The 12278-nt window shown below is 40.5% G+C and overlaps 1 protein-coding gene across 9 annotated transcripts in view; it reads right to left on the bottom strand.

Annotated features, from left to right (window-relative positions):
• Positions 1-12278, bottom strand: part of caskin1 (CASK interacting protein 1) — a 647172-nt gene that overhangs the window by 175355 nt on the left and 459539 nt on the right. For all 9 annotated transcript variants that reach the window (XM_043711208.2, XM_087997968.1, XM_043711209.2 and 6 more), the window contains exons 4-5: positions 11737-11882; positions 324-419 (exon numbers count right to left, since the gene is read on the bottom strand). In XM_043711208.2, coding sequence (XP_043567143.2) covers positions 324-419; positions 11737-11882 — 242 coding nt within the window. The remainder of the gene's footprint in view (positions 1-323; positions 420-11736; positions 11883-12278) is intronic.

Genomic DNA, 12278 nt, shown 5'->3' with positions numbered 1-12278 from the left:
TGTATGGCTTGCAGGAAATGGACACAACTGCGGATTTTCCTTAAATATAACCTGTGAGCAGGGCTGAATCAGTTGGAATGGAATTCAAAATCACCAAAATAACTGCACCAGGCTATTTTTAGGAGAGGGTCTGTTTGCTACCATCTTGTCCTCTCCCCAGAATGAACACTGGAATTCCTGATTTCTCAAAGGAAGGCACAACACTTAAAACAGAGAGCTCATTTTCAGACTTTACTGAAACTCTTAAAACCATGATGGACATTACTAGACTGCAATAGCTAATAATATCCTACAGTGGTGATAATTGACAACACTGAACTTACCCCAACTCTGCCAAATTCACAGGCCAGATCCAAAGGTGTCTTTCCAGCAATGTCCACTATACACGGGTTTGACTGATGTTGCAAAAGCATCTCGGACTAACACAAAAAAAGAAGAAAACATGAGATTTAGTTGGGTCCTTTCTCAATTTGTACCATCACAGCATTTCCTTGGATATTCTCTCCTGCTTTGCTCTTGTGACTGTGGTGAAAGCCCAATTTAGGCCAGGAAATAGGGTTGCAACTAAGTCTTTTGAGTAAAGTTTTGGTGGGGGGGAGGAAGAGGCCCCAAAGAAACTGATCCTCAAACTTAACAAACCAGATTGGGGAAACCACTTGATTAAAATACCAGGAGGATCTGCAACAGCTTTAGAAATAAAAAGAGAAAGTACTGGAGAAACTCAGCAGGTCTGGCAACACCTTTGGAGTGAGAAACAGAGTTAATACTTCACGTCTGGTATGACTCTTTGTCAGATATAAATATTTTCTTATAAATGGCAAAAGATTACAAAGCAGTCCTGTTAAGAAGGAGATAAGTGTTCATTAACTTTATAGAGCACATGACTTCTTGAGCCCATACAGTGCTCTGAGTGCGGAGGCTGAGAGTTGTATGATTTGCTCCAAATATTTCCAGACAACCGGCATTTTCAAAAAATCGATTTCCAGTTTTGTACTGGAATTTCAATTAACAATATAATAGGCTCTATCGGTGGTTAGGTCAACATCAGTCTTTGTAAAGGTACTTAATCTCCTGGTAACTTTGTTTAAATTAACTACGATATTAGTGAATTTGATTGAGAATGGGTTGATTTTAACTGCTCAACAGTCTCAACAATTAAACAGGCTGAGGGTGCTCAAAGCACATATTCATAAATAATTACCAGAATTAGTCATAATAATGGAAAGGCATCTGTGCAACATAGAAAGCAAGAGACAAGAAAGAGAGACAATGAGCAAGCTAATAGAAAAGCAAATGCAGCAGAATACATAAATACATCTTTTTCATTGACTTTGAAGACTGGGGGGGGTCGATTGGTAACTTATGAAGTACATAGTATTTGTACTATGCAACATCAGCAGATCTGAGATTAATGAATTTAAAAATCAAGAGAGGCACATTGAACCAGCCAACACATCTACAGCTTTAAAAGATATACTGTATATACTCGTGTGCACGTTGATCTCATGCATAAGTCGACCCCTTATTTTGGCCAAAAAATCTTGTATTTTCTATATATATCGTGTACAAGTCGACCCTAGTTCTTCACAGTTACAGAGCAACATTTATGAGTGTGCCTGCCCATTGCACTCTGTTCTGACTTTCCAGTCTGCCGGCTGTACTGTTCCATTCCAGGTCTTTCAGTCTGCAGCCGTTGTGCTCTGCTTCATGTTTTCAGAATTACTGTCATGTTACGATGGTACAGAATGATCGCTGTATCTGCGGAGTCGGTTTCTGCTGTTTCAGTTACCTGCGGTTCACCGTGGCCCAAACATATTACAGGGAACATTCCAGAATCAGGGACAGGGGGCTGCTGGGAAGGTAAATTTCCCATTCAAATGAATAGGTTCGCACCTATCTGCAGATTCCGGCTTCTGCGGTAGCTCTTGGAACATATCCCCCATGGATACAGAGGGACTACTGTACCATTCTCCCATAGCAAGCAGAATGGAGACAATTAGTTTGTGAATAACTATTCAATAATGGCCATAATTATTTTTCCTTTTGTTGTTTATTATTTTATATAGAGATCTGGCTCTTGTTTGCCCATTTTTTTGACTCATAGAAAGCATGAATTTCATCCCCATGAAAACAATACATTGTGTATTATTCGACCCCCTAATTTCAGCTTAAAAAAACCATCTTCAAAATTCGACCTACACACAAGTATATACGACATTTCAGTTTTCTTTTTAGTTTGAGTTTCTTTTCAGGGTTAAGAATATTTCCAATCATCAGAGTTATTTGCAGAGCATATGTAGTGTACATTGACTACAGTGCTGTAAGATTTAGCAATAGAATCATAGAGTCAATGGAGATGTATAGCATGGAAACAGACCCTTCAGTCCAACCCGTCCATGCCGATCAAATATCCCAACCCAACCTAGTCCCACCTGCCAGCATCTGGCCCATATCCCTCCAAACCCTTCCTATTCATATACCCATCCAGAATGCCTCTTAAATTTGCAATTGTACCAGCCTCCACCACTTCTTCTGGCAGCTCATTCCATATACATACCACCCTCTGCGTGAAAACATTGCCTCTTCAGTCTCTTTTATATCTTTCCCCTCTCACCCTAAACCTATGCCCTCTAGTTCTGAATTCCCCCAACCCAGGGAAAAGACTTTATCTATTTACCCAATCCACGCCCCTCATGATTTTATAACCTCTAATAAGGTCACCCCTCAGCGTCCAGTGCTCCAGGGAAAACAGCCCCAGCCTGTTCAGCCTCTTCCTATAGCTCAAATTCTCCAACCCTGGCAACATCCTTGCAAATCTTTTCTGAACCCTTTCAAGTTTCAGAACATCCAACAGGAAGGAGACCAGAATTGCACGCAATATTCCAACAGTGGCCTAACCAATGTCCTGTACAGCTGCAACATGACCTCCCAACTCCTGTATTCAATACTCCGACCAATAAAAGAAAGCATATCAAACTCCTTCTTCACTATCCTATCTACCTGTGACTCTACTACCTTTACCACTAAGTGTATAAATCCTCCGAAGATTTGCTTTCCCAAAATGCAGCACCTCGCATTTATCTGAATAAAACTCCATCTGCCACTTTTCAGCCCATTGGCATAGAAAAGGTGGAGCAATATGAACTTGCTACTCTGCTGATATTTCTTCCTTATATAAAGCTGGTGTTACGGTTCTAAGATATACAGAAAAAGTGGAATGATTTGGGTCTTTCATTGCAAGTGGTTGGCAACTGTCCAAAATATAGAGTCAGGACACCAAGGTTCAAAACAAACATTAAGTTTGTTACAGGTTAACTGGTAATTTTATTACAGTACCCATAACAACTGTCGTATAATAACATATATATGTTTATATAGAATAGGTGTACCTGGAATGCAAGCTGATGAAACCCTGACTCTGGGTGTCCTGAAAGCTATAAAACAATTTTTGTCACTAGTTTATATATCATCTGCACTTTTCCCCAACCTGTTATATCTGCGAGTGCCTGGTTCCTGTTGGACAAGATCAAATTATTCCCAAACAAAGGTGTGTTGTGCTGTTTGGCTTGTACATCAAAAGGCCCAAGGAGAGTGGAACTTGCTGTGAAGAGTCAGGCACTGGTCAAAAATCTGAACGTTCATTCGGTATCAGACATTGGAGAGACAATCTTAAAAATGTACACAAGATTATAAAGAGTGTGAAAAATCAAATCCAATTATAATTTTGCAAGAAAACATAAGTTCAAACTAGTAAAAGGTAACTTTGGTGCTGATATTGATTTCCGTTCTTCACATGCACCACATGTGGAATGGGCTTGCTATCTAACTGAGGACAGAGGCTGTGCTCGTTCAGCATGGAGATGTCAGCAGTCTGCTGAGGCCAACTCAGAATGGAGCAACCTTTCACACTTTGAACAGTTTTCAACTATGAATGTACACAGCTGCCAGCCCACTGTTGTGGCTGTGGCTGTGGTCGTGGTCATTGGTACAATTTCTGGAGTACTGATTATCCCCTCCATTCTCTGAAGGGGAACTTTTGTGTTACCTCAGTCATATTTCAGCCCCAACTCCCAATGGGTAAATTCCATTCTGCATCTTCATGGCCCCATTGTTACTTCAATTGGTTACGTGCCTCTTGTAGGTGAATAGTTGTTGTGCCTCTGACCTGGCTAACTCAAAAATGCCGACAGGACTAGATACAGAAAAGCAGAAAAGCCACTCTCCCCTGGCACTGACTGCCTCTGCCTTACATCCATGGCCACTCAAAAATCTGTAACGGGTAAAAGTACCGCCCTTGTCCTTTCGTCACGTCCAGGTTGATTCTCATGCTCCAACTGTTGCTTCTGTTTTCTGTGTGGACTGAACTATATACAGGAATACATCCATCCAAGATTTCAGAAAGTGCTTTCCCCATATCTTCTCAATTTGGGAAGTCTGGTATTTCAAACTTTTTTTTCTTGATTCTTTCATGTGATGAATGAATCAATAGCCAACTGAGCTAACCCAGCACCCATACCTTTACATAATACTTTGACTAACGGGTTAATTTATGAGGACAGCTTACATAATCCTGCCCTGAAACCCCATGAGTATAAAAGATTTAGGGTTGAGGTATTTGATGTTTTTAAGATGATTAAAGGACCTTATGGAATAGACAACAGGATATTTATTACCTCTGGGAAGCACATTCTAATGACAGGAAACAGTTTTTCACACAAAAGAAATGTCAAAATCTTGAATCTTTTCCTTAGCAAGGCCTTTGAGGATAGGCTTCAAGTGAAAACTGTAAAACTTTGAGACTGAAAGATCTTTGCTTGAGAAGAGTATTAAAGGATTTGGAAGAAAGGTGGGCAAATAGAATCAAGATTGAGATCAGACATAATCTAATTGAAAGGTGAAACAGAGTTAAGGGGCCTTTCTGGGTCTCTGCGCTCCCACATCAATGCAATCAGAGAAATCGCTATGGTAATTATTGAGCAGTTCGGGAAGTTTGATGAGCAGTAGAGAGGATTAGACAGAGTTGTGAAGTAACACCATGCTGGGAGGATCCATGCAGCAGGGTGCTCTGTCAGCCTTCCAATACAGTGCAGGGAAGTTATCAGAACTCAGCACTTCACTCGCATCCTTCAGGGGCTGTAACAAGATTCTTGCACCAAGGCACGGCAACACTCAGAGTCCTCCACTTATTCAGAAAACATTCCGACAGAAAGGATGATTAGATTAGATTCCCTACAGTATGGAAACAGGCCCTTTGGCCCAACAAGTCCACACCGACCCTCCGAAGAATAACTCACCCAGACCCATTCCCCTACATTTACTCCTGACTAATGCACCTAACACGATGGGCAGTTTAGCATGGCCAATTCACCTGACCTGCACATCTATGGATTGTGGGAAGAAACCGGAGCACCCGGAGGAAACCCATGCAGACACAAGGAGAATGTGCAAACTCCACACAGACAAATATCCGAGGCAGAGATCAAACCTGAGTCCCTAGTGCTGTGAGTGTGAACCACTGAGCCACCGTGCCGCCCTCAGATGGGTCTATTCCATTAAGGTAAATGGTGGTGAAGAGTAAAAGGAATTGGGGCCCATTTTGAATGGGGTAGAGGGAGGCAATAGTGTCAAATGGCTGGATGAATCGGTAGAATTCTAATCGACATCGAACTCAGCAAGGTGGCTACCAAATTCCTTCTGTTGGGGTCTTCCTAGTTCTGCCTAGAATTCTGTGTCATTATGCAGCTGCTGTACTTAGAACACAAAATGATTCTGAAATGTTGGAGATCTTGGGACGACTAAACGCAGAAACGAAACTCTAGCTCATAGGCCTGTACTTGACCAACAAGCCCAGTTCTGCTTAGTCACAGCGACACATCACCATAAGCCTCAGGAATCTGTCACTTGCACCCTTCACATCATTCTGGACTCAACCCTGCATCCAGTAATTTCAGACCAATGGCTCTATCCACTCATTTTGCTTCCATTTCATTAAAAGCTTTGATCTTAGTCTTGTTGCTTTCGCTTTTCGATGGTAGTCCATTCTTTCAACTATTCATACCTCTTTAATAGTGATTTTATTATTCAAAGGATAAGAACGTCTCATTTACTGCCCAACACTAATTACCCAGAGGGCAGTTAAGAGTCATCCACATTGCTGTGGGCCTGGAGTCACCAGGTAAGAATGGCAGTTTCCTTCCCTAAGGACATTAGTGAACCAGATGGATGTTTCCCCTCCCTTGACAATTACTGTTAATGCCAGTCTTCTTTATTGAATTCAAATTCCACTACCTGCCATGGTGGGATTTGAACTCAGTCCCCGGAATGTTATCTGGGTTTCTGGATTAACGGTGCGGCGATAACACTAGGCATCCCCTTCACGTTTACAAGTCATTTGTTTCTCAACTGTCTAATTTTCACTCCCTTTAAGTCTGTCCCAGCAACACTTCAATCAGTTAATGTTTCCTGTAATATTGCTAAAATCTTGCTCTTAGTCTTTTTCTACAGTCACCTAATTGCCTGACTCAAGGCCTGTTACATTTCTAATTTTTCCCAGCAGTATGAAACGTTAGCTCTGTTTCTCTTCCCACAGATGCTGTTGACCCACTGAGTAGTTCCAGCAATTTCTGTTTCTATTGCAAATTTCCTGCTTTAATATTTTGCTTTTGCACCTATCCAGGTTTCTAGTTTAAAATAGCATCAGGGCATCAAATGTATTTTAAATGCCAGTCATAGATGACTTCCCCTGTGAAAGTGCTACGTTCATGCATCATTTCATACAGTTCCTTAGGTTGTGCAGAATCTGCACAAATGAATAAACATCATCCACTGTACAGAGTCGGAAATATCTGAGGGCAAGAAGAAAGGAAGAGTTCATACTTTGGGTGAACCATTTAAGTGATTTGGCATCATGTCACGCAAGTCTACAGGTAAGTCTTTGACATTTCATGATATTTTGAAATGAAAATTATTGAACTGGAACCAAATCCCTTCATTCAGCTTCCTGTTTGATCTTGCCTGGCTTTTCCTTCCTGCTCGACAGGACTCTTATGATGAAGATTATCATATCCACTTTGTGCTTTGTCTTTCATATAATAACTCTTGACAAATGAGACTGAAAAGGACATATTGAGATACCCAAAGAGGAAATCAGTTCCCATTTAGCATCAAAGGCTTTCTTTTCTTCTTGGATGCCACTGTTGAAAGGATATTTCCAGCAGCTGTAGTTGAGATACACAGACTGCCAATTCCTGTACACTAGGTGGCTATTCATGGGCAGATGGAGTCAAAAGCATTGACTTTCAGCAGGGCATGTTAGAAGCATTTCAATTTTACTTCGCAAACAACTCCAACTGTAAAGCAGACAGGTAGCCTCTGAGGTTGTGTGGATACAACCTCTGCAAATGTTAAAGGTCAATAAACGGGCACACTAACCTCTGTAAATGTTAAAGGTCAATAACAGGCACACTAACCTCTGTAAATGTTAAAGGTCAATAAACGGGCACACTAACCTCTGTAAATGTTAAAGGTCAATAACAGGCACACTAACCACTGCAAATGTTAAAGGTCAATAACAGGCACACTAACCTCTGCAAATGTTAAAGTCAATAACAGGCATACTGATCACTGCAAATGTTAAAGGTCAATAACAGGCACACTAACCACTGCAAATGTTAAAGGTCAATAAACGGGCACACTAACCTCTGCAAATGTTAAAGGTCAATAAACGGGCACACTAACCTCTGCAAATGTTAAAGGTCAATAAATGGACACACTAACCACTGCAAATGTTAAAGGTCAATAAACGGGCACACTAACCTCTGCAAATGTTAAAGGTCAATAAATGGACACACTAACCACTGCAAATGTTAAAGTCAATAATAGGCACACTAACCTCTGCAAATGTTAAAGTCAATAATAGGCACACTAACCTCTGCAAATGTTAAAGGTCAATAAATGGACACACTAACCACTGCAAATGTTAAAGGTCAATAACAGGCACACTAACCTCTGCAAATATTAAAGGTCAATAACAGGCACACTAAAATCTGCAAATGTTAAAGTCAATAATAGGCACACTAACCTCTGCAAATGTTAAAGGTCAATAAATGGACACACTAACCACTGCAAATGTTAAAGTCAATAACAGGCACACTAACCTCTGCAAATGTTAAAGGTCAATAAATGGACACACTAACCACTGCAAATGTTAAAGGTCAATAACAGGCACACTAACCTCTGCAAATGTTAAAGGTCAATAACAGGCACACTAACCTCTGCAAATGTTAAAGTCAATAATAGGCACACTAACCTCTGCAAATGTTAAAGGTCAATAAATGGACACACTAACCACTGCAAATGTTAAAGGTCAATAACAGGCACACTAACCACAGCAAATGTTAAAGGTCAATAACAGGCACACTAACCTCTGCAAATGTTAAAGGTCAATAAACGGGCACACTAACCACTGCAAATGTTAAAGGTCAATAACAGGCACACTAACCACTGCAAATGTTAAAGGTCAATAACAGGCACACTAACCACTGCAAATGTTAAAGGTCAATAAACAGGCACACTAACCTCTGCAAATGTTAAAGTCAATAACAGGCACACTAACCACTGCAAATGTTAAAGGTCAATAACAGGCACACTAACCACTGCAAATGTTAAAGGTCAATAAACGGGCACACTAACCTCTGCAAATGTTAAAGGTCAATAACAGGCACACTAACCACTGCAAATGTTAAAGGTCAATAACAGGCACACTAACCACTGCAAATGTTAAAGGTCAATAAACAGGCACACTAACCTCTGCAAATGTTAAAGTCAATAACAGGCACACTGACCACTGCAAATGTTAAAGGTCAATAACAGGCACACTAACCTCTGCAAATGTTAAAGTCAATAACAGGCACACTGACCACTGCAAATGTTAAAGGTCAATAACAGGCACACTAACCACTGCAAATGTTAAAGGTCAATAACAGGCACACTGACCACTGCAAATGTTAAAGGTCAATAACAGGCACACTAACCTCTGCAAATGTTAAAGTCAACAACAGGCACACTAACCACTGCAAATGTTAAAGGTCAATAAATGGACACACTAACCTCTGCAAATGTTAAAGGTCAATAACAGGCACACTACCCACTGCAAATGTTAAAGTCAATAAATGGACACACTAACCACTGCAAATGTTAAAGGTCAATAACAGGCACACTAACCACTGCAAATGTTAAAGTCAATAACAGGCACACTAACCTCTGCAAATGTTAAAGGTCAATAACAGGCACACTAACCTCTGCAAATGTAAAGTCAACAACAGGCACACTAACCACTGCAAATGTTAAAGGTCAATAACAGGCACACTAACCTCTGCAAATGTTAAAGGTCAATAAATGGACACACTAACCACTGCAAATGTTAAAGGTCAATAACAGGCACACTAACCACTGCAAATGTTAAAGTCAACAACAGGCACACTAACCACTGCAAATGTTAAAGGTCAATAACAGGCACACTAACCTCTGCAAATGTTAAAGGTCAATAAATGGACACACTAACCACTGCAAATGTTAAAGGTCAATAACAGGCACACTAACCACTGCAAATGTTAAAGTCAACAACAGGCACACTAACCTCTGCAAATGTTAAAGGTCAATAAACGGGCACACTGACCACTGCAAATGTTAAAGGTCAATAACAGGCACACTAACCTCTGCAAATGTTAAAGGTCAATAAACAGGCACACTAACCACTGCAAATGTTAAAGTCAACAACAGGCACACTAACCACTGCAAATGTTAAAGTCAACAACAGGCACACTAACCTCTGCAAATGTTAAAGTCAACAACAGGCACACTAACCACTGCAAATGTTAAAGGTCAATAACAGGCACACTAACCACTGCAAATGTTAAAGTCAACAACAGGCACACTAACCACTGCAAATGTTAAAGTCAACAACAGGCACACTAACCTCTGCAAATGTTAAAGTCAACAACAGGCACACTAACCACTGCAAATGTTAAAGTCAACAACAGGCACACTAACCTCTGCAAATGTTAAAGTCAACAACAGGCACACTAACCTCTGCAAATGTTAAAGTCAACAACAGGCACACTAACCACTGCAAATGTTAAAGTCAACAACAGGCACACTAACCACTGCAAATGTTAAAGTCAACAACAGGCACACTAACCTCTGCAAATGTTAAAGTCAACAACAGGCACACTAACCACTGCAAATGTTAAAGTCAATAACAGGCACACTAACCACTGCAAATGTTAAAGTCAACAACAGGCACACTAACCTCTGCAAATGTTAAAGTCAACAACAGGCACACTAACCACTGCAAATGTTAAAGTCAACAACAGGCACACTAACCACTGCAAATGTTAAAGTCAATAACAGGCACACTAACCTCTGCAAATGTTAAAGGTCAATAAACGGGCACACTAACCTCTGCAAATGTTAAAGTCAACAACAGGCACACTAACCACTGCAAATGTTAAAGTCAATAACAGGCACACTAACCTCTGCAAATGTTAAAGTCAACAACAGGCACACTAACCTCTGCAAATGTTAAAGGTCAATAAACGGGCACACTAACCTCTGCAAATGTTAAAGGTCAATAAATGGACACACTAACCTCTGCAAATGTTAAAGTCAATAACAGGCACACTAACCTCTGCAAATGTTAAAGTCAATAACAGGCACACTAACCACTGCAAATGTTAAAGGTCAACAACAGGCACACTAACCTCTGCAAATGTTAAAGTCAATAACAGGCACACTAACCACTGCAAATGTTAAAGGTCAATAACAGGCACACTAATCCTGCACACTCTGGTAAGTAACATGGCTAAGAATGTTAAAAATCCTACAACACCAGGTTATAGTCCAACAGGTTTATTTGGAAGCACTGGCTTTCGGAGTGCTGTTCCTTCATCAGGTTGGATTATAACCTGGTGTTGTGTGATTTTTAACTTTGTCCACCCCAGTCCAACACCGGCACCTCCAAGTCACGGCTGAGAATGCTACAGTGCAAACAGTAGTGGTGCAGAAGCGCCACTGGGAGCCACAAATTGGAATGTAATATCTGAGATTAGGAATTCCAGGATTGAGCCTTCTCCTGAGGCACACTTGATGGTGGATCTCTGTTTAAGGTTTATCTAGCCTCAGCGATCCAGTCTTGAATAAGGAACCTCAAGCAGACTAAAACTCCCTGAAGTTGTATATGTCTTTTCTCATTTGAGTGAATTATCTAACTGATCTGACTACCTTCATTACCCAGAATATTTTTCATGCACAACCCAATTCCCAATCAAATGTTTCAACTGAATCTGCTTCCTCACCACCTGCCCCTTTTCCTAGAGTGTATTCTGAGATCACATCAACTTGCTGTGTTTAAAAAAAGAATCCACCTCAAACCCTTAGGATTCTTTTGCCAATTATTTTCAGTCACGGTGCAACAGAGATAATATATCATTTTGTATGGTGTGTTGGAATATTTGATCCTGCAACTAAAAAAATTCCATGGCATAAAAATTGACTTTGCAAACTGAAGGAGATGAAAAGAAACACATCAGGAACTCTGCTCCTTGGCTTGTTTCTTCCCTTGGTGAAGGTTTAGCCCATTAAATCAGTTTAACACACGCATAATTCAATCATCTTTTGCTCTATCTTACTCAAGAGAGAATAAGAAAATCTCTGACACAGAAAAAGTTCTCTCCTCACCACTTCATAGTGTCCGTGCTGCGCAGCAAGGTGCAATGGGATTTGGCCTTCGTCTGATTGGGAGTTGAGACTTGACCCTGCCTTCAGGAGCATTTTCATTGGCTCAGCCTTCCCTTGCCATGCAGCATAGTGCAACGGCCTCATAGCTATTGGTAGGAGGGAGAAAAGTAAACAAGATTAACTCACCTCAAGAAACATTTCACTAATTTATTTCAACAGTGCACAGGTAATAATTTTTTTTATACATATAGCTGACAAATCATCCCAGTAGAATTAAACCGCCAATGATAGATCCCATCTTCGTTATAGCTCAATTGTGTCCTAATTACCATAAAGTCCAACTTGGCTTAGTTGCATTATGCCCAAAGTATGTCCTTCCCAATCTTCCAATAGCAAATGAAAACTTGGGCCAAAAAATGGACGCATTTCAGTTTCAGTATTGTTACACCTCTTATTGTAGCTCTGCAGTGGTACAGGAAATGCTTACTCTTTATGGGATAGGAGCTATAGAATTGAAATAAAATTTTGAAGGGCAAATAGAC

This window comes from Chiloscyllium plagiosum, unplaced genomic scaffold, assembly GCF_037043375.1.
Source record: "Chiloscyllium plagiosum isolate Xiang-an unplaced genomic scaffold, Cpla_swu_hap1 HiC_scaffold_20, whole genome shotgun sequence".
In the NCBI taxonomy this organism is placed as follows: Eukaryota; Metazoa; Chordata; class Chondrichthyes; order Orectolobiformes; family Hemiscylliidae; genus Chiloscyllium; species Chiloscyllium plagiosum.
This window is presented reverse-complemented; position numbering and strand designations above follow the sequence as displayed.